A 22,779-nucleotide genomic window follows, 5' to 3' on the forward strand; every position below is an offset into this window, starting at 1 on the left:
AGCATGGGCCAGAGTCATGCTGAAGTTATTAGACAGGGTGTGCATCTTTTTCAGCCAATGAAAATCTTCTTGGATGAAAAGACACATACACGAAAGCATGAATGGAAATAGTTTAGTCCGTTCAGGGATGAAGTAAATGTCCAGCCTGGGGCATTGTGTGCTGTCATGTCTCTACCCAAAACATTTCACATGACCATTTGTGTTTTCTTGTGTGCCTCATGTAGCCTAGTTCGCATATGCTCTACTAAGGAAAGTGGATGAGGCATTTAGAATTTTAACTTCATGGCAAATAGTGGTCAACATATTCACCTTTACTATTGATACCATCATTAGACATATTGCTGTAGAACAATATCAGTAGCCTGGGTGAACTCAGATGAACCTGTTAGCAGTGTTGTCTGGTGTCCTGGACCCATCCTCCTCCACACTAATCATGGGTTTGGACACGTTAAACAGACATCAATATAAATCACTGGATTTTTTAAACATGTGACAGGTAATACTTTAACTGTTGACTTATGAGTTATCTATCAAGTCTGAAGGAAATAAAATTGGGTTTACACACACTTTGTGTTATTGCAAAGACTTGTCATTAATTTATTTGGAACAAAATGAAACGGTGACAATAATGACAAAAAGTATTCCAAGTTCAGTGGCAGTAACCCTCTTATTTAGTCCTACTGGTTCCTCCTGGTCAATCTCCAGTGTCTCTTGGGCTAGTTGCTGGCGATGTAAATGGTCTTGTAGCGCTCGATGAGATCGATGTCTCGCTCCAGATGCTTCATCTCCAGCTCAAGGCGCTCCTTGCGGTACTTCTTGGGAGTGGTGTCGGTGATGACGGACAGGCCCTGGTACTGATGATGCAGATCATCCCAGTTCCTCTTCAGACCCTATATGAGGTCAATAGAAATGAGCACTGAGGACTCTCAATATAAAACACACCAGCAGTGATGAAGTATCCGATCAGAAACCAGGACAAACCATGCATTTCTGTGTGTGTGTGTGTGTGTGTGAGGGGGTTTGGCAAAAGGGAGTGTCACTGAATGACTCCGTATGAATCAGAATTGTCAATCATACACATGAAACACCTCTACTAGTTACAGTTAAATTCAAATCCATCACTCTGAACTACAGTTGACTGCCATTCAATACTTTAGGTAGCTTTCAATAAAAGCACCTAGGGATGCACTGATTGAGACATTTTTGGGCCGATACTGATAACAATTTGGCCGATATCTTTTTCTTTGTTTGTTTACTTCGTTTTTGTTGTTAATTATACCCTTTAGTAGAGTGAAAAGAAAAATATTCATAAAAACATAACTGAACCATTCAGGCCTTAATAGCACACTATTGAATTGATGCAGCATAACAGATAAACATCAGCCACTGCCATCGGTAAATGTCATATAAATTTGCCAATAGCCGATGTCAGTAAACAAGGCAGATATTGGCTGTTACCGATGTTGGCCGATACACTGGTACATCCCTAAAAGCATCTGCTAAATAAACATAAAAGTCAATCTGCTGATAGAACATAGCAATGGTCTGTGTGAAGCTCACTGTTGCATACGGCTCAATTTTGTATACAGATATAAGGACTACATTAGGCTGAAGAGTTGCAGATCTTCATGAATTATGCAGCTTCAATGCAGCATGTGTCATTTTTTATAGTAGGGAACCATCTAGACAAGCCACAGAACATGCTATAGAAAGATAAAACAATTCATTTGAAAGTAATGGAAGGTGATTTAGATCAAAGTATAGTTGACCTATAAATAAGGAGATGTCTTGTAGAACATAGAATTGTGAAAGTAGCCTAACACTAAACACATTTTACAATTTTCTGCTTAGTTTTAGGTGGGGATGGGAGAGAGATATGATCATGGGTTAATTAGATGATTAGTCTGATGATTAGGTTGGTGCCATTTCTCATAGGCTTGAGTACATTTTTGTCAATGACGATATATCTCTTATATTCAACTCTTATTCTGTTAATGAATATATTAAAAAGATAGAGGAAAGTCTCATGGTAAGAGCCAGATGGAAAGAGAGAGGAAGAGAGAAAGAGAGAGAAATCTTCTTTTTAAGTTGCTTTGGATAAAAGCATCTGCTAAATGCCTTTTATCTAACCTTTACCTATAATTCAATATGCATTCAATCTTAATTTAATTTTCAGGAATACGATGTAATTGATGGGTGGACACAAAAAAAGAACAATTAGATTGACAAACCAATCACCGTCAGCCAGTAGGTCTATGGCATTCAAAGTTTACCTCCAGAATGCTCTTCCGCTCTTCATCTGAGAGCTGCTTCATGGCTCCCTGTTTCATGCACTCCTGGACGTATTTGTCATACTCTTCCTGGGCCCTCTTCACCTCCTCTTGCATCTGCAGCAGGTATTCTGGGGTTTGCCCATAGTCCTGGACAGAAGGTGTTTCTTTTTAATTGTGATCTGAAGCCTTAGGCTAATCCAGTGACAACAACTTATTTTATGAATAGAGTAAAAAGACATTTATGGCGGTGAGTGAACAAAGGTTCCGAGTTACCAATCAGTACACATATGGTGCAGAATCAAAAGATAATCTGAGTGAACACACCTTTTTCTTCAGATACTTAGGGACAAGGCCAGATTTCTCCATCAGGTGCTTATCCCCCTTTTTGGTATCAACATAGATGGGCTGTGGTTTCCGAGGCACAGCCATGATGCTCTCAATAGCATTCGTTTTCACAAAGTCCTTTTTTGTGTGGATGCCCATAAGAGGCTTGTCAGACTTTGGTGGAACTCGGGGTTTCCGTGGTTTAAACTCATCAACCGAGTCAAAAACATTTTTTTCTGAGGAAATCAAACAGAAATGGTTGTAGCTAACATATAACAAATAGGCTAAGGTTCCAAACCTCTTTTGACAATTAAAATCATTTTGGAAGCCATCCTAGATGCAACTAGGAGCAGTCTACTATGAGTTTGATGAAGACACTAGAGTATGAACCTATATGCTTACTTGCAGTACTTTTGACCTCTTTAGAGTGTTTATGGAGGTATTTCTCAGGAGAGGGCACCTCTACCTTAGCAGGACCCATGGTCTTGTTTGGTGCTTTGTTTGTCTGTTTCTCAAGCTTTACTTGTTCTCTGAACCTTGACATATACCTTCGGGATTAAAAAAGCAATTATGCAACATACATTTACAGTCATGTTGTAGACAACATACAAAATATGTGGGAAAAGCAAGACAGACCAGCCAGCCGTTGTTCATAACCAGCTAGAGCTAACCATCGAAAGCTAACTGTGATAACGTGGTCTTGACAAAATGTAACAGATCACATACCTGGGTGGTTTCTCAAATTTAACCTCCTCTCTCGGAATGAGGTTGTATATGCTTTCGGGTGGGTACATAGTACCTGCCATGCTGCTTGTTTACAAATTACCGTCCAAAAGGCGCAGTAAACTAAGTAAAAAAGCCTTTAGCTAAGTTACATGAAGATTCGGTTCAGGTTCACCAAGAATGTTTTGTTTGACAGCAGTTCCCAAGCAACTGTTGCTCAGCAACGGAAAAAGATTGCAACAATGTTGATAAACTAACTAGACAATCTTTGATGTAACTTTCTATGCTACATTTTCATCAATTTGTGGTAGATTCCGACTATAATGTTCCGGTCTAAAACCGGCAGTTCGTTTTTTTTGTTTGTTTTTGATGCATTATCTGACTGAAAATAAGAAACGAACACTAATTTTGGTCCTTTTTTCTTCCCGTAGTAGCCTATGTCACGAGTGTGACATGAGACCGACCTGGACCGTTGTGGGTAAAAGGACGCAATATTGATAATATTACAACCAAAATGCAACTGGCTATTAACAAGGTAGAAAAATGGGCATGTGAGTGGGGTTTTCATTTGTCTATAGAGAAGACTCAATTTATTTGTTTTTCAAAGAAAAGAGTAAATCCCACACTAGAACTTAAGTTATATAATCAATCATTAAAACAAGTTAACGTTATTAGGTACCTGGGAGTGTGGTTTGATGTCAAGTTAACATTTAAGGAACACATACAGAAAATAATTGAGAGGTGCAAAAAGGGCATTAATGTTTTGAAATGTTTGTCAGGGTACAACTGGGGAGCGCGGGATGTCCCTTAAAATAATTTATATTGCACTGATAAGATCAGTGTTAGACTATGGATGTATTGTGTATCGTTCAGCATCTAAGACATTGATTGGTGAAATCAATAGAATGCAGGCTAAAAGTCTGAGGATATGTTGTGGTGCATTTAGAACATCTTCAATACCAGCATTACAAATAGAAACAGGAGAAATGCCCTTAAGCCTTAGACATATTAAGTTGAGTATGGCTTACTGGATTAATTTAAAGGAACATGATGTATCACACCCCACTAAGAAAGTTCTTAACGAGTTTTGGGAATATGGTAGATCCCAGATTTGTAGCTTTGGTTGGGATGGTAATAAAATAGCAAACCAATTGGAAATAGATGGTATCAATTGTAGTAAGACTGTGCCCCTGGTAGGAACTCCACCTTGGTTGTTTTGTTCTCCTATGGTGATTATGGAAACCAAAGAGATAGCTAAATCTGGAGGAGTGTATCAGAACGTAGAGCAATATCTAGAAAGTATGTATTATGATACAACACAGGTCTATACAGATGCATCTAAAGATTCAGAGGGTAAAACAGGTATTGCAGCATATATCCCTGATCACAAAATCTCTATTAAAAAGAGAACATCAGACCATCTGTCCATATTTGCAGCTGAAATGACAGCTATTATTATTGCATTACAGTGGATAGAAGAAGCTAGGCCCCCTAAAGCAGTTATTTGTTCTGATTCAATGTCATCTCTCACATCTATACAAAATGGAGAATCATCATGCCGACAGGATTTATTGAATGAAATTAATAATATCATATTTGCAATCAGTCAACAGGGAATATCAATCCAGTTTGTATGGATACCTGCTCATAAAGGAGTTGGTGGTAATGAGGAAGCAGACAAGCTGGCAAAAGAGGCAACTAAGGAAGAGGAAGTTCAGTTAAACATTCCACTCAGCAGATCAGAAGTTAAGGTAATCATCAAACACAAAGTTAACTTAATATGGCAAGCTGAATGGGATAAGGAGAAGAAAGGTAGACATTTATATAATATACAAAAGAATATCCTAAATAACAAACCTATGTACCCAAACAGACAAGAGGAGGTTTGGTTTACAAGGATGAGAATAGGCCATACTGGTTTGAATAATAGCTTACATGTTGTAAATAAACATCCAACTGGAAAATGTGAGTTTTGTGGAATGAGAGAGGATGTAGATCATGTTCTTTTAAAATGCTTAAGATTCTCCAGACAAAGAGAAAAGCTAAAGAGGGAAGTGAACGCAGCCAAGAAAGCCTTCTCTTTAGACACCTTATTAGGTGAGCCTAGATCAGGAAACATCACTAGTGCTGTCATCACATTTATCAAAGAAACACAATTAGCAAATAGGATTTAGTTTTTATTTTATTTTTATTTTTATTTTTTTTATTATTATTATTATTTTTTTTTTTAATGATTTTCCTTGAAATAACATCCAATTGATTGCATCTCAGTCCAGTAGATGGCGGTAATACACTTGCCTGTAAACTGCCATAAAACCTGACAGAAGAAGAAGAAGAAGACCTGGACCGACACATTGAGGCAGCGTAGCCTACTGACAAAATTATACAGTGGCGGTAACGTTAACTAAACAACAACGCGACGTAGATTGGAGAAATGCAGTGAAAGTTACACATTGTTGTTACGGCCGATCATCCCCATTGCCTCATGTAGCCTATATCGCAGCTTAACCGTTAACATTAGCAGCGAACTACCTGAAGTGTTCATTTAACGTTGCTTGTTTTCTTTGCGGGTGAAACATAGAAATGATAGCAGTCCAGAGAATCAGCATATTTCAAGGGCTCCTGAATGTTGCCAAACGACAGAATGTTGCAAAATGTTGCATAGGTCAGTCACTCACAAGTTACCGATGTCTGTACAAAACAGCATGGCTGGCCACAAGTACTGCTCAACCATCAGAGAGGAACATTATCATAATGGGTCCGCCGGGAGCAGGGAAGACCTCTGTCGGCCGGAAGCTTTCCAAAAGACTAGGTATGCCTGCTATCGACATTGACGATGACGTCCTAGAGAAAGCATGGCTCATGCCTGTGGCAAAGAAACTTTATCAGGTGGGTGGGGAGCGGTTCCTGGAGGAAGAGGGTCAGACCGTGTCAGACTTCTCTGCCTCCAGGAGTGTGATCTCACTGACTGGCTCCAACCCACTCCACTCAGCTGCAATGCAGCATCTCAAAAAGAACGGCCTAGTGGTCTACCTGGATGTCGACACAGACGACATCATTCAGAGGCTCACCAGAATGAAAGTGAACAGAATTGTGGGTCAGGAAGCCGGTACACCCATGACTGACATACTAATGTACAGGAAACCTTTTTATGAGAGATGGTTGGACATTAGGGTGCTCTGTGGGAAAGGAGATACCATAGAGGAGGTGACTGAGAAAGTGCTCAGAGCTCTGAACAGGTACGACGACTCTGATTCAGAGACGTTTATCTCAACCCGGAGCAGTGTGACAGGTGTGGGTGGATCAGAGGTTGAGCCCAAGTTCTTTAGTGATGTTGTTGTGGAGGGACTCGCTCCCGATGGGGGGCTTTATGTGCCCAAGGGGGGCTTCCCCAAGTTGGAACCCCAGGAATGGAAGCGCCTGGCTAAGATGTCTTACCCCCAGAGAGCCTGTGCCATCTTAGAGCAGTGCATTCATCCGACAGACGTGTCCCCCCTGGAACTCGGACAAATGGTTCGGCGTGCTTACGGCACCAACTTCTCCAGCGAGGCCATCGCTCCGGTCAGGCACCTGGTGCGCAACCAGTACGTGCTGGAGCTGTTTCACGGCCCCACAGCCTCATTCAAGGACCTAGCCCTGCAGCTCATGCCCCAACTTTTTGCCCACTGCCTGCCCCAGATGTGCAACTACCTCATCCTGGTGGCCACGTCCGGCGACACCGGCAGTGCTGTGCTCAGTGGCTTCGGTGGCCTGGATGCCAACGCCCGCCACAGGGTTGGTGTGCTGGTCTTCTTCCCCGAGCATGGCATAAGCGAGATCCAGAAGCTGCAGATGACCGGCATCAGGGAGGGCAATGCCAGGGCGGTCAGCGTTGTGTCGGACTTCGACTTCTGCCAGAGGGCCATAAAGAGGATGTTTGGGGATGCTGGCGTGGCGGGGCACCTGGCGGTAGAGTACGCCACGGTCCTGAGCACGGCGAACTCCATCAACTGGGCCCGGCTGCTACCGCAGGTGGTGTACCACGCCTCCGCCTACCTGGACCTGCTCCGGGACGGCGTGGTGGCGTTTGGGGACCCCGTCGACGTGTGCATTCCCACAGGGAACTTTGGCAATGCCATGTCAGCCCTGTACGCCAAGCAAATGGGTGTCCCCATCAGGAAGGTCATCTGTGCCTCCAATCTCAACTGCGTTGTGGCAGACTTCATCAACACGGGGCGGTACGACCTCAGAGGCCGAAAACTGATGCTCTCCCACTCGCCGGCCATCGACATTCTGAAGTCCTCCAACCTGGAGAGGTTCGTCCATCACATCTCAGATGGGGACAGTGGCCTGGTGAGAGATCTATACACCTGCCTTGAGAAGCGGCAGTACTTTGAGCTGTCTGCGGAGCTACTGCACAAGATAAATCAAGATGTCTGGGCTGGCTGGTGCTCTGAGGAGGAGTGCCTAGCCACCATCCGGCATGTGTATTCCCAGACGGGCTATGTCATGGACACGCACACTGCTGTGGCTAAGACAGTAGCTGACCGGCTTCAGGATCAGTCCACCCCCGTGGTCATTTGCTCCACTGCTCATTACGGCAAATTTGCTCCGGCGGTGCTGAGGGCTCTTCAGCGGGAGAGCATCCCCACAGAGCCCCTGGACCAGCTGCAGGGATTCAGCTTACCTGGGACCGTGCCCCAGATGCACAGTGCCCTGCTCCAGTGCCTGAGAGAAAGTAGGAGCCAGCCTCACAGAGTGTGCCAGGCTGACTTCCATGCGCTGACAGAGGAGGTGGAGGCCATGATACGAGATTCATTTCTGAATGTTCAATAAGCATTTGGTAGAACTTTAATAGTGTCCATAATCAAATCTGCACACAAGATGGAAGTATGGCCATACTTAATTTTGAAATATAACTGGGAATGTGGGTTATAAAATGACACTGAATGCTATGATAATGAAGGTTGTAATGTGAAGTGAATCCGAATCACTCAGAATTACTGTTTATTTGTGAATCAGAATCACAGAGTGCCTCAGAATTACTGTTTATTTGTGAATCAGAATCACTATTCCTACATTGTAGCTAAAAATAGAACCCCTTACTTTCTTGCCATGCAACTGGTGCACTGAGGTCATCCTCTGTGGGGAAGAAGGTGTGCTAAAAGCAGGGAAGAACTAAACATGTGAAATGGAGGAATCCATCTTCATAAAATGAAAGGACACTAACCGAAATGAAAGTGCATGGAAGCTGGATGGGATATTTTGTAGAGCTCTTACAGTCACTAGGAAAGTTTTTGTTCAGAATTTCCCCAGAACTACCCCAGATGACAGTCCTCCTAAGTTAACTATGGAAGTCAACCTTTGTCCCGTGCAAGTTTGTTTTTAAATGAACCAGTAGATGGCAGTAGTGTACCATCAAAAGACCCATGCCTGCTGATGGCATAAACGGGGCAGATGGAAGTGGAAGTGTATCTTAGTTTATCACTGTTAATAGCATCCTTCACAAACGATTCATTGAATTGTGAATCATATTATTGACTGAAATTTGATAAATAATGTTTAATGTGGTCTTTTTGTGGATGTCAGTATAAAATTGCACTAATGTATTTTAATTTTTGTATGATTTCATTTTATATAATACATTGGTTATTCATCAACAACAAATCTCCAAAGATTGTGAATATGATGCCTAACCATTGTTGTTGGAAACAAAATATTTCTAAAGCTGATGCAAGTGAACAAACCACCCATGCTTTACATTTAGTTGCAGTACCAAAATGTTTGCAATTAATAATCCAGACAATAGAGACTAATTACTAAGTATAACCAAACAAGATATAGAGCAGTTGATGAGTGACACCAGCGAATAAAAAACACAAGTTTAGGATGATAAAATAACCTTTATTTGGACATTTTCCTCAATACCACACTTCCTCTTGTTTGTAACATGTAAAGGTTTCTTTAACCAAATAAAAGTCCCTTTGTTTCTTAGAATTAAACCAATATGCCTCCATCTCTGGTAATGGTCCCGTGAATTTAGTTTTTCATCTTCCAGCATAGTAAAGTTCATAACAAACATGGCTGACTTCATTGCCCCCAGATACCCACGAAACAGGAGAACAAAATATTATAATGTTCAAAATGCTTTATGTACAGGTAACACTCAGGTATTAAGAGACTAAAATGATATTGGAGTCACATTTATACATCAAGCCAGGACGAGACTCTGCGCTCTCAACCACAATACTACCAAAGATGAAGTGCCAATCTGTGAGGGGACATTCAAGCGGTCAAATAATACTATGCAGGAATGCTACTATTTCTAGTTTTCTGGTCGCAAATGGTCTGCCAACATGCACAATGACCGCAACAGCATTCAGAGAGATCCATAAATGAAAAAAAAAAAGAACAAAAGAACATGTGCCTCAACAAAGTTCACACAATGGAAAGTTACAATAGCAAACTCTTTGTACATCATACAGTTTTGTGTAAAAGTTTCAGATGGTCAGTGGTATTTGTGATTCTGAGGGATTGGCCGGTAATGTACTGTATAAAGAATACAGAACCGAAACAAGTGTACATAAATGACCAGTACTGTAGATGTAAGTGCCTATGCCTTGTGGACCCCATACATTACCTTTGTAGTATCTGAATGCATGGCCCTGAAAATAAATAATAATAATAATAATAATAAACATCATCCATGTAAACGTATACTTATCAGAATTGATTTATTCAAATACTGAATGATTGATATTTTATATAAATAGATAAAATAAATCTTTAAAAAATATGAGACACAGAGAATGAAGCATTCATTTGACCAAAAATGATCCATCCTCTGATGACTTTGATGTTCTTACTCCCTCTCAGCATCAAAGTATATAATTACCGACTTCTGCACAGTGGTTGACATTAAAATCCCTTTCAAAATCATGTACAGTTTTTTTGGACTTGTCAAAACAACATTTCTATAAAGTGTCTTGTACTCACACATTTGTCTGTCTGGATGGAAAACTTAAGGTAAGGTTGAATGACAAAAGAAAAGAATCTGAAGCCACACTTCAGGAAACCACTGGAACCCGTTAAAACACACCTGATATGGTCACTGGCATGGCACTATGGGTGTCTATACAAGTTATCAGTATCTTTTTTAAATAACACGATTGTTGAACATGCATCTATGATGATTTTGGTGAATGGAGACAATATAGTGTGTAGACCTATGAGAGTATTTTTTGTTTATCATAATGCGTAACTACATGTTTGTGACAACATAGGGTATTCCTCGAGTTGGTTAATAACTCTAGTCTTGTTTTCCCTCCATAGGTTGTGGTCATATCTTGCATCCTAAATGAATATTTTAAAAGGAGTTATTCAGTGCGGTACTGTTTAGATATGAAGTAAGGCACAGTGACTAAAACTAGTTTAAAGAATGCTTCTTTTCCTGGAGCACTGAATTAATACCAAACCAGACAAAACAAAACAATCCACTATTATAAACAAAAATGAAACCAGAACAACAGTCGTCTGGAACCGTCATGGTCTGTGTGGTTCGGTAACACACTTTTCTGACATCACTTCCCTTTTTTCATTGTTTTCCTTCCCCCCCGATTCACTTACACATACACATGAATCAACAGCTTTTAAAATACACACTTGAGGCTACACAAAAATGTTTCCAAGATTGAGACAAAGTTGAGCACAGAAAAACAGCTTAACGACCACCCATGTGTGTCTCCCTTGTGTATCTTAATGTAGGAACCACAGACACAAGCACAGTCAAATACGTAAAGGTCCTCATGATGTTGGGTTAATATTGTAGGTGATACACACACATACACATTCTGCACAAAATCCTTTCCAATGCCTGTTCCTGAAATTCTCTCAAACTGTTCAAAATGTGCTGCTAAAACGGGTTCAATTCTTCTCCAAAAGAACCCCTCCCTGACCTCTGCAATAAATCATTCCAATCAGCCAATACAATTATCCCTTTATACAGATCTCTCTGCTTGATTACCAAAACAAACATATCTACCTCTATATATCACAATTTGCCAGGAGTATTAATCTGACTTTCTCCCAAAAAGCCATTACTTCTAGATTCGCCTTCAACCATACAAACCCTCCACAAAAAATCAACAACATTAATCAGCAACGAAGAATGTACAGTCTCCTAAATTCTCAGGCAAACCATTTCAGCCTGCAACCACTTCTCCAACACCATCAGTTTCTCAGTGACAACCTGTTACTCCTCCCCAGATCCTTACCAAACATCTTGTTACAACAAATACTCCACATTCCATCCCTTGGGGTTATGCAATTGCACCATTGCAACATACATTGAAATTTCTTGAGTTTCTTGATATCTCTGTAACCCTTCTCCGAATCGGAACATTCCGTATGCAAACTCCGTTTGCTATGAAGTCCTTTGTTCCCTGCTGTCCGTGGGTGCGCTCTGGTGGGCGAGTCAGACCCAGAAGATCCTCCAACAGTGTCTGGTTGGGGAGGGGGCAAAGGTGGATATGTTCATCGGAGCTGGAACCTGTTTAGAGACTGCCCCATTTTCCCCCGAAAAAAAAAGGGGCAAGCTCTCCTTCCGCTGGGCTGTAAAGCTGCCTGTTGTGACCCAGCCAGATGCCACACCTCACCTAACCAAGGTGGCCATTGTCTTGAGTTTAGATCGTTTCCAAGGAAAGGGGAAGGAGAGATGATGTTGCTGCCACTGCCGTCATAGGAAGCCGCTAGTTATTCACTGAGGAATGAGCTGGGGGTAGAACAACATGGAGGGTCGGGGTGCCGTGAGGCAAGCAACTGTAGAAGCGAGGTGGTGGTGGGGGTGGTGGGGGCGGTGTCAGGGGCAGCTTCAGGTGTGTCATTTCAGACAGTGTGGAGATAAGAGTGGGTGAAAATCAAAGTGGACAAGGTGTCAATTCCAAAAGAAGAAGGATGAGACTTGAAGATCCAGTGGCGTTGCATAATACATATAACTGGCGGGCTGGCTCTTGTGCTTGGGTTTGGATGGGGAGGTAGGGAGGGAGGGGAGGGGTGGGGTGGTCAGAGGTCATAGATGGGAGGTCAGCGGCAGCAGACTAACCCTCCTCCTCGCTCTCCTCCTCCAGCTCCTCCTCCTCCTCGAAGAGCTTCTCAGGTAGCCGGAAGCACTCCTCGAAGAAGTTCACGAGCGACTGGCTAAGGTGTTGCCGTGTGGCCTCGTTGTGGATGTAGTGGCCTTCGTCTGGGTAGATCTGTAGGCACAGAGGACGGCAGAGCTTTCAGATTATATGCATAAGGGTTAAGACAGCAGGTGAGAGGGAACAGGCTTGGACATTTCGGAGTTTGAATAGGTGACCAGATGCTAAAAATCACCAACCTGGTAGACACCAAGCCAATACTCAACAGAGAATTAGTCTAGACCATCTCAGTTCACAGTTTCCTGTAAGGGCTGTAACCAGCAGTGAAACCAACTGAAGTTGGTACATTGCATTCAAACAAAATCTTTTCAGAAATACAGCACACATATCATTCTTGTAACAAAGGTTTTAAATGCAATTGTTCACTCAATTTCAAACTCAATTTAAAAGAAAATACATGTCCTGCTGTTTTATACTGGTTGTCTTGTTGTGACTGGTTCCTGGGAATTCGTTGATAATAGGAGAGTGTCCAGACGAATCCGCCAGAGCAAGTTTTTCAGATTAGTCTGGTCTCCAGGCAACGGGTTGTGTTGTGCTTATGAAGTCTGCTCCTCTGACATGTTCTAGGAGGCTTAATCTAGATCTAGATCATGGCTACGGAGCACATAATAGAAATGTAGTGTCTGGTCCTGGCTTTCTAACATTTTACACTAGGCTTTGGCAATAACTTTGGGATCAAGACCATTGTCATAGCAAGAGTTAATGCAGAAAACTGTGAACTCTTGAGATGAGAATAAGAACACAAAAAGACACCTAAAGGTTGTAGCAACAGCAAAGTAAACAACAGTCATAAAACAGTTGTCAAACACCAGGTCATCCACCATGAAAATCCCTTCTGATTTTTGGCTAATGCCTCAGAACTGTCATTTCTCCAGCATCGAACCATTTCACCAATTAACATTACACAGAAATTAATGACGGAGTTAGTCCACAGCCAGCACTTTAAAAGTGGGGCCTGTTAGCAGAATACAGCAAAAGGGAATTGAGTAGCGTTGCGTCTCATAATGGGATTAGTCTCCCAGTGAGTGCATGGTTCCTGAGCAATGCGTCTGTAATCTTGTTAAGTGAAATGAAGGCATTGTGTTTGCCGTAATCCTTCCACTGCCGAGTGCCGACCGCCGCCGAGAGCGCGGCGCAACATGAGAGAGAAGCTTCCGCAGAGCCGTGAAACCTCACAGACCTCCCACGTGCACCCCCGAAACCACGCCACAGATATTTACTCACAGCAGGCGCTCCTGAGTCATGAAATTAAGAGCTGAAGTTCAAAGCAACTTTTCAATGCGTGTGGTTTTCCTAGCCTACGTCTATCAATACTATACTGGGCTATACTATAAGGTCCCGCATCACACAGCTGAAATGAGCCAATTGATTCCGGTGTAGTGCTGCTTGTGCCGCTCGGCTTGGCTCAGCTCGGCTCAGCTCAGCTCGGCTCGGCTCAGCTCACTGTCTCCAGTCAGGGAGCTCTCTCAGCGCTCGCTGTGCCGCAGCGCTCTCACAACGTACCTGTAGACTGTAGTTTGCCTTCTCATTTATAAGCCGGGAGATGAATCTGGCTGTGTGCTGGAAGTGGACTTTTTCTGCAAGTTGGTGACAGAGAGTGGAAGAAAGAAAGAGAGAGAGAGAGAGAAAGAGGGAGAGAGAGGGAGAGAAAAAGAAAATAAAGGGAGGCAGAGACAGCGATGGAGAGAGAATGTGGGAATGTGAGAAGAAATGAAAGAAAATGATGAGGGAGGTTGGTGAGTGTGAGTAATCACATATATTTCTCCATTTTCCTTCACTGTACTGTGAAATCTGGTTAAAGAAACCACCGGCGGGTGGGGGCTTACCGTCTGCTGTGGGGTGAACGATGAGGAACTTTTTATCGATGAACAGGGACGGTCTGTATGAGCTGGGCCGCTCCGTCAGACTAGCCATCTGGGGAGAGCAAAGAGAGAAGTCTTTACACAAGGCCCAAATCTCCTGGAGAGTATTGAGACGCAAAAGGAGAGAAGACACAGAGGGGGAAGTCTACCTCATAGGCTCTCCTGTCAGGCTTGGGTGAGCCCAGGTACCTCTCCGAGAAAGCAGAGGCTGTGAGAGAGAGAGAGAGAGAGAGAGAGAGAGAGAGAGAGAGAGAGAGAGAAAGAGAGAGAGAGAGTTTGAAAGAAAAGTGAGGAAGAGACAAATGAGACGAAAGACAAATGAGCTATTAACAAATACAGAAGCATTCATGTGTCTCTTAAGCACTTTTTCACATTAAGTTGGTCATTTATATTGTGTTGAAGGTTTGTGTGAGTGTGAATGTGATTTATTACCGTCTGAGATTCGTATTATGTTTGTCTAGCTTGCTTAATGTGTGGATGTTTTATTTGTTATCTGCCTGGCCAGGAGACTACGGATACAAATTAGCCTTGGACCAACTTAAGCACAACGTATCAAATGGTAACAATGAGTTTTAATATATTACACATGGTCCCTAATAAAAACAATAATAAATCAAATTCTAGTCGCTTATTCTCAGTCAGTATACGCATGTACAGTACCCTACCTGCAATAATGAAGCTACATGCAGCATGAACAGGGTGAATGTGTAATTATGTACTGTTGTCTTCAGTGTGTGTGTGTGTGTGTGTGTGTGTGTGTGTGTGTGTGTGTGTGTGTGTGTGTGTGTGTGTGTGTGTGTGTGTGTGTGTGTGTGAGTGTGTGTTTGTCTGTGTGTTTCTCCTGGATGCATATATTAACATTGACTAATATGGGTTACTTAAAAACACATACAGAGTCTCCGAGGACTTACTATGTACGAGGCATCCTATTTATCAATCTTAGATTGAAATCGATAATGTGAGGCTATGCATGTCTGAACAGGAATGTGTAGTGCGGATATGGAAATAACATTCATTTTACAACCTCCATTTGAGGAGTATCTATGAGGTATATCTATGCGTTTATTCTGTAAAGTGTGATCAGGTCTGTGTAATCTTTAAAATAATGAATGCTTCTAAGGATAAAAAAGAGCTATCAGTTTTTTTCATCAAGCGAAGCTATTCTTTTGTGACTTAAAACCTTGAGCACACATTTGTGGAGGACTTACTTAGCAATTACTAAGGAACACTGGGATCAGTAATTCAAGCCATTGACCTTAGCTTTCCTGAATACTGTATGCTTGCACTGGATAATGGCTTATACACACTGTAACATTACTCTAATGTTTCCATTTGCTTAGCTCCGTGTGTACTCTTACACCCCCTCTCCCCCACTCACTCACTCTCACACACACACACACACACACACACACACACACACACACACACACACACACACACACACTGCCCCTTCTCACTGCATTGCCATTGGCCCAGAGAGATGTCAGGGTGTGTGTCCGTGTGTGTGTGTGTATGTGTGTGTGAGTGTGAGTGCGAGTGTGTCCAAATAGTATCACATTGGGCTGATCTTAAAACAATTAGAGGAGACTCATCTCAAATGAGAGAGAGGTTGGCTTTAGCTCAATCTGACCATCTATTTGCTCACTTTGTTCATCCATCCATCTTCCCATCACTCACGCTCTCTCTCTCCTTCTATCTACACTTTCAAGTCACTCCATCACACTAGCCCTGTTTATTTGTTTACTCTTAAGTCCATTTTGTGGTCCATCCATCCATCTCTCCATGACAAGAGGCAACAGGCATACAAAGAGTAGTATTCACCATTGCTGATTCAAATCTATTTCTCTCTCTCTCTCTCTCTCACACACACACAGACACACAGACACAGACACACACACATTCACACACACACACACACACACACACACACACACACACACACACACACGCGCGCGCTCTTGTGCCGCTCAGTGTACCATATAACTCAAAGTCAGTGATGGGTGATAGAGCTGCTCCACACTTCAGCGGTGACATCTCTGAACTGAGAAGGAGACTGGTGATGTATCCCCCATACACCTGCAAAACATACAGCACACACACACACACACACAAACACACACATTGTATAGCAGTTGTAATTATTCCTTTGCGCTCAGTCTTTAAATGGACCACAGAATAACTCCTCGGTATACATACAGTTCCGTTTCAAAGCACCTGCACACACCAACCCCCCCCCCCCCCCCCAACATACCCACAGGAGTAAATAACACTCAGGATTCCTCCTCCTCTGGAACCAACCCTTGACGTTCACAAGCAAGCAGTGCCTCCACACTGGTATGCTGTACTTAATCGTGTAAGAGAACCGTTCTAGATTGTGCTTCATAAGCCCTATGGGCTTGGGGTTGACTATTTTAACGGTGAGAGCTTTTATAAGCAGTTCACAGCAGGATATGCACATACAGGCCCTGTCTGCAGGCATTATGGGACTATAAATGCAAAATCCCATTAAAAGTTAATTCAGTTTGACTGCATTGGAAATGAGATCCTGACAACGCCACTGTTAAAGCGCTCATCACACTGATGCGATTTGTTCTGTGGAGAGCTGGACGAGTGTGACAGCGAGCACGTGTGTGTGTGTGTGTGTGTGTGTGTGTGTGTGTGTGTGTGTGTGTGTGTGTGTGTGTGTGTGTGTGTGTGTGTGTGTGTGTGGAGACGCTGAACAGTATGCTGCACTGACAAAGGAATTAGCACATATGCAAAACCTGCAGCAGCCTCTATGTACAGAAGACAGAGCTGGGGGAGACATGGTAAACACTGTGCCTAATGCATCACCGGAAATGACAAACTAGACTGGATTAAATACAATTTCACAAGATGATAGAAACCTTGTTAAGTAAATATTTGTCGGCATTTGTTAAGTAAATACATATAACTGGTCACTTAGCAGTGTTTCAGTGGATTGAATCACTATTTGAACAAACCTAAATGGACACAAGCTGCAGCTATTTTACACAAGAGAGTTATATTATGTGTTGGAATCTAGGACAGTCGTGCTGGCAGTAAGTAATCAAGGTGTGAAAAAAAAAAACAGCCTAATTCTAAATTAAGAGCAGTGAAGCATTAAAAGCTAGCACACATCCACATGCTGGTATTCTGTGATTATCGCTCTCTAGCCTCTTTGATGAGTTTTCTATTAGATAATGATCAGACAGATAGAAAGAGAGAGAGAGAGAGAGAGAGAGAGAGAGAGAGAGAGAGAGGTATGGCTAATCCTCACTGTAAGATGCAGACTGTCTGCAGGCCTTACCTGTCCAAATACTCCAATCCTGGTGTTGTCTATGTACGGCTCCTTTGATAATATGCTGGAAAGGAAAGTTTGGTGGAGACTAATTAAATTGTGATGTTCTTTTGGCACAACTGTTTTCTAAGTTTGCTAATAAATAAGACAGCTCAATGTAAGGGTCTCATGATTTAATAGTCTTTACCATCAAAGTAAAAAAACATGGGTACACTCCAGACCAGCAGTTAAAGAAATCTGACCATGCACCTTGTACGGTATTTATCCATCTATCCATCCATCCATCTGGGATAGATCTATCTATCTATCTATATATCAATCTATCGATCTATCTATCTATCTATCTATCTATCTATCTATCTATCTATCTATATATCAATCTATCTATCTATCTATCTATCTATCTATCTATCTATATATAAGTCCCTCCATCCTGTACCTGAGAGCCTGGAGCTGGTCTTTCTCTTCGTACAGGCCCAGTCTGTGCTGAACCTTATGCAGCAGATCTGTCCCGTGGAAGCCACTGCCACGTCCGTCGAAGCGGAGCACAAGGGCGCCGAAACTGCTGACCAGCGCGGTGGTCCAGTCCACCTGGAAGCGCTCCGACACCACCTGGCCGCCCGGCGTACCATCCCTGCCGGGAGATAGAGAGAGCATAGAGCTGCAGAGCAGGCAGTGTGTGTGTGTGTGTGTGTGTGTGTGTGTGTGTGTGTGTGTGTGTGTGTGTGTGTGTGTTTGTTTATGGGGGTTGTTTGGAGCACCACCTGTCAGTGCATTTCTCCCTGCTGTGTGGTGTACTATGCATCGTGCTGACGCTAATACAATTGCACTGCTCCTGTGTGTGTGTGTGTGCGTGTGTGTGTACGAGTGTGTGTGTGTGTATGTGTGTGTGTGCGCGCGTACGTGTCTGTGTGTGTGTGTGTGCGCAGGGGCCTCCAGAGACATGGCGCTGTGGTGCAGTGTGCACGTGTCACTGAGTGATATGCAGTGGAGCAGAAGGGAACACGGGAACAAATGTAGCCGATCCCTGGAGTCCGCCTCAACACTACTGAAGGTAAACGCAGAGACACCGAGATAGCTAGCTGTGCATCAGACAAAAGACAGGATGTGGGGCTGTGTCTGTCTCTCTCCATGTCTGTTTAACACACACACACACACACACACAGAGTCCTCTTCAGCTTGCCTCCTCTTGTTGGTCTGTGCCTCCATCCTGCAGGGGTGTAGCGTGTGTGATGGCACGATAGCAGATAAGAGCCGGCGGGTTAATTAAGGCGAGGGGAAGCGAGCTAGGACTCATTTTCATCTGCAGCCTAATGACAACTCAGAGGTGTGATCCCTGTCTCTGGGCTAGATTAATGCCCCTGATTAAGTCCTGTGTCTCTGTGCGATTATTGGCCCTGATGAGTTGTGGGGTCGAGGTGGGGCTGGGGGTTGCGGTAGTGGAGAGCAGTGTGGAGCACAAGGAATGAAAAGGACCCCCAGACAGAAAAGACAGACAGAGACACAGATAGATAGATAGACGGAGAGAAAACAGACAGAACTATCTTTTTCTTAGTGAGAGAGAAAGAGAGAGACAAAAAGATGGAGAGAAAGAGAGTAGAGGCAGGAAGAAAAAGACAATGTCAATATTTCATCTACTTACACAAACAGGAGCAGCGGGTAATGGCCTGTGATTGCAAAGCCAGCAGGTTTGACAATCTGCATTGTCAGGGCTGAGAACAAAAGAACAGACATCTAATTACTGATACAATTCACTACACACTACCCTTACCCATCCACATTTCTTTCACACTTTGTGATGCATAAGCAAGTTATAATTGCCTATCAAAGTAGCCAAAAATGTCTATCATACTTGAAAATATTCTTACTTTTGGAGTGTTTTTTGGCTTCTGGACTAAAGCAAGTTGATTCACTCATCCTTAAACTTGCAGCATTACTTTTTATAGTAGATGCCAACAAACAAAGCGTGCTGTTGTCATATTGAGGAGTAACTGAATGTGGTTGCATACGTACTGTAGCCTTCGATCTCCACTTCCCTGTACTCCACCTTGGGCATCTGCATGGAGTCCAACTTGTTCTGCAGTTCCTGGTTTGTTTCAAGGTCGTACACTTCTGCGAAGGCACCAACAATGCAACATTTTCCTGAATAACTGACCTGCTCAAAATGCATTTTCACCCAATCAGTAGGGCTTACAGGGAATCATTAAGCCAGCGTTTGTCATCCAGCCTTTGACAACCGCACCCACAAAAACCAACCAGTGCTTGGAGAAAGGAGCTGCAGTGCACCGCCGTGGGCTCTTTACACTGTTCTATATGAGTAATGGACCAAGAGACAGGGCTCTTTAGTCTGAAGATCACACACACACACACACACACACACACACACACACACACGCACACACACACACACACACACACACACACACACACACATTCTAAAAGCAAAAAAAGCAATAAAAAAGTCAAAGTCTAAAAGCAATAAAAAAGTTAAACCACTTTCACCTTCATAGAAAATGTTACCACACTTTCATGAACAAAGGGAAAAAACATGTTTTTGCCCCTAAGGAGTCTGTCAAAAGGCAAATATGTGACACTCGGAGCTCATCACGCTCAGAGGAGCATTAGCCAGAGTGCACTTTGAACAGGGACGTTGAGTGGAGTCCTGCCATTGCATTTTCAGGCGGACAAAGAGCACCTACAGTAACAGCAAGATAATACAAATCCTCAAGGGATGGAGGAGATGTTTCTGTCCCCACTGATCACACAGACACGGGTCAGTCGTCTGTGATGTACGGCACTATGTATTTGGATATGGACTGCATGTGTGTATTTGTGTACATTTACACTCAAACAAATAACAGCCTGTTTGTGTGCCCTCATGCATTTTCAGATGAATGAGAGAGAGAGAATGAGAGAGAGTGAGAGAGAGTGAGAGAGAGAGTGAGAGAGAGTGAGAAAGAAGAAAAAGCAGATAAAAACAAACAGAGCCTCTTGGCCCAGCAGCCACCTGTGGAGCTGAAAGCTGAGAACCTACACACATGAACCTACACACCAAGACATGTAGCCTCAAGCTGCAAATGTCCTGCTCTCCATGTCTCTGAAATTAGCTGACATACACTCATATTGACCGGCACTAACACACTGCCCTCCTCCAGGCATTTAGCCTGTCTGGGCAGACTCAGACAAACTGAAGAAAGTTCTGGAATCAGAAAGTTCTAGACTGTCTCCTTCCTCTCTGCCCCCCTGCTGAGAATGACAAGAGGAAGAGGAGCAGCGCAGACAGACAGCAGGGAGAGAAATGAGTCGCTGCTCATCTTCACATACAAGGTCAGAGATGAGGGACCTGCAACTTCATTAGGACTGACAGTTTAGTGTCTCGCTGGGCACTTCCTGCTGGTTTACATGTTGTCGCCACACGACTAAAGTGAATTACCAAAGCACTGGGGGAGGTCACCTTCCCCCCCGCATGCAAAACGCACTCCGGAATAATCTAATCAATCTGGAGTGCTCCCGGCAAGAGCGGGAGTGTGGCTGAGCTCGGTGGACGTGCCCGACGTGAGGGGATGCATGTGAGATGGAGAAGCATTCTCTTCTGATCAAGAAGTGCATCTGTATTGTATTTTCTGTACTGTGTTTATTGTACAGCATGTTCTCCCTTTTGTTTGGCTGTTTTGTTCATTTGAGTGTTTTTTAAGGTTGGTGCAAGGAAAAATCTATCCTACAGAAAGAAACGACAAGACCTGGGAGACTTACTCTTTTTATCCAGGGTGCTGTACACTCTTGCAGATGGAACCCCAGGACCTTGAAGAAAACACAGACAAACATATGAAGAAGCACACACACAGAGACATACATATGAACGAACACACGCACACACACACACACACACACACACACACACAATTCAAATCAATACAATTCACTTTCATTTAAACAGCACTATAATGCATGAATACGTATGCATTATGGTGCTTTGCAGAGCCCAGCTTGAAAATTATGTCATGGTCATTGGCCAGTTTCAGTGTAATAAACAAATCTAAATCTTTTGTTTGTTTGTTTATGTGTATATTATATACACAGAGAGTACGCTTTTTTCAGTTGCATGAAAAGACAGAGAGAACGTTTTCCAAAGACTTGTGGCACAAAAGCAGCCACAAGGCTTGTGCAGTCATCCAAAGGCTATTTCAGGCTTATTCAATTAATGAAGCCCAAACAGAGCATGCGCACACACATACAAACAACCACACACACACACACACACACACGCACACACACACACACACACACACACACACACAAACAACCACACACACAGAACCCTTTCTGTCTCTCTCTCTCTCTTTTTGTCTGGAGGGCACTGGCTCTAAGGGGATCCGCCGTCCAAACTCTTGGAGCCCGGATAATGAAATGATCGATGCACTTAGCAGAATGGGAACATGGCAGCAAACAATGGCGCGGTAGCTTCTCGGAGGAGTGGACGAGCCCTGCCCAGCCCGGCCTGGCCTGGCGCATTGTCAGCCTGCCTGAATCATATCAGGGCCCCATCAGACAAACTGCCAGTGACAGCAGGGAGATTGGAGAGAGTGAAAAGTGTGTGGGGGTGTGGGGGTGGGATGGGGGCCCGACGGAGAGCTGATAGCATCGGGGACGGTGGGAGTTCAGATGGGGTCGCCTCCCATCACACACCCCCACCGGCTGTTTGGGGAGGAGGTCAACATGGAGCTAAACTGCATATGTGGAGTGTTTTTTACACTTAGGTAGAAGCATAGGGAGTTCAAACTAAAAGAGATATGGTAATCAGAACTTGTTGAGAGAGAGAGAGAGGGAGAGAGAACGATAGATTCTGTTGGATAAATGTTACCATGGCAGTGGAGGAGGAAGTAGCTGGTGTTGTGACTGAAGGTGGCGCTGACATAGCCACAGCTGTCATTGAAGTCACAGGAGACACAGCGCCTGTTGAACGTGCCCACAATATCCGCACTAGGGAGAACAGAACACTCTCCATTACCCTTCAGACTCTACCTCAATACTCACTTCTTTATTATGACCTAAACAATGTTTTAAGTTTACAGTATATTGTGTGTGTACTGTATATACTGCACCTCTGTGTGTGTATATAGTAT

The 22,779-nt window shown here is 43.3% G+C and overlaps 3 protein-coding genes across 3 annotated transcripts in view; 1 reads left to right on the forward strand and 2 right to left on the reverse strand.

The window, feature by feature from the left end:
* Nucleotides 1–653: 653 nt before the first annotated feature.
* On the reverse strand, nt 654–3,584 carry enkur (enkurin, TRPC channel interacting protein). Its single transcript, XM_076291339.1, has 5 exons — nt 3,324–3,584; nt 3,000–3,145; nt 2,598–2,833; nt 2,274–2,420; nt 654–890 (listed from the first exon to the last, which is right to left on the reverse strand). Exons 1-5 carry the CDS (start codon nt 3,401–3,403, stop codon nt 717–719), a joined length of 783 nt encoding a protein of 260 aa, XP_076147454.1. The 5' UTR covers nt 3,404–3,584; the 3' UTR covers nt 654–716.
* Nucleotides 3,585–5,672: 2,088 nt separating this feature from the next.
* On the forward strand, nt 5,673–8,914 carry thnsl1 (threonine synthase like 1). The gene has a single exon (XM_076290785.1). It carries the CDS (start codon nt 5,904–5,906, stop codon nt 8,133–8,135), a length of 2,232 nt encoding a protein of 743 aa, XP_076146900.1. The 5' UTR covers nt 5,673–5,903; the 3' UTR covers nt 8,136–8,914.
* A 3,480-nt stretch (nt 8,915–12,394) lies between these two features.
* dpp6a (dipeptidyl-peptidase 6a) overlaps nt 12,395–22,779 on the reverse strand; it is a 167,840-nt gene continuing 157,455 nt past the window's right edge. Inside the window, exons 16-26 of the mRNA XM_076290789.1 lie at nt 22,518–22,636; nt 21,410–21,457; nt 19,670–19,768; nt 19,299–19,368; nt 18,096–18,290; nt 17,666–17,720; nt 16,335–16,434; nt 14,508–14,566; nt 14,323–14,410; nt 14,000–14,073; nt 12,395–12,550 (exon numbers count right to left, since the gene is read on the reverse strand). Coding sequence (XP_076146904.1) covers nt 12,395–12,550; nt 14,000–14,073; nt 14,323–14,410; nt 14,508–14,566; nt 16,335–16,434; nt 17,666–17,720; nt 18,096–18,290; nt 19,299–19,368; nt 19,670–19,768; nt 21,410–21,457; nt 22,518–22,636 — 1,063 coding nt within the window. The remainder of the gene's footprint in view (nt 12,551–13,999; nt 14,074–14,322; nt 14,411–14,507; nt 14,567–16,334; nt 16,435–17,665; nt 17,721–18,095; nt 18,291–19,298; nt 19,369–19,669; nt 19,769–21,409; nt 21,458–22,517; nt 22,637–22,779) is intronic.

Source organism: Alosa pseudoharengus, unplaced genomic scaffold, assembly GCF_046254945.1.
Source record: "Alosa pseudoharengus isolate Yale_2024_CS ecotype anadromous, Long Island Sound unplaced genomic scaffold, YU_APseudo_1.1 YU_APseudo_1.1_scf_18, whole genome shotgun sequence".
NCBI lineage: Eukaryota > Metazoa > Chordata > Actinopteri > Clupeiformes > Clupeidae > Alosa > Alosa pseudoharengus.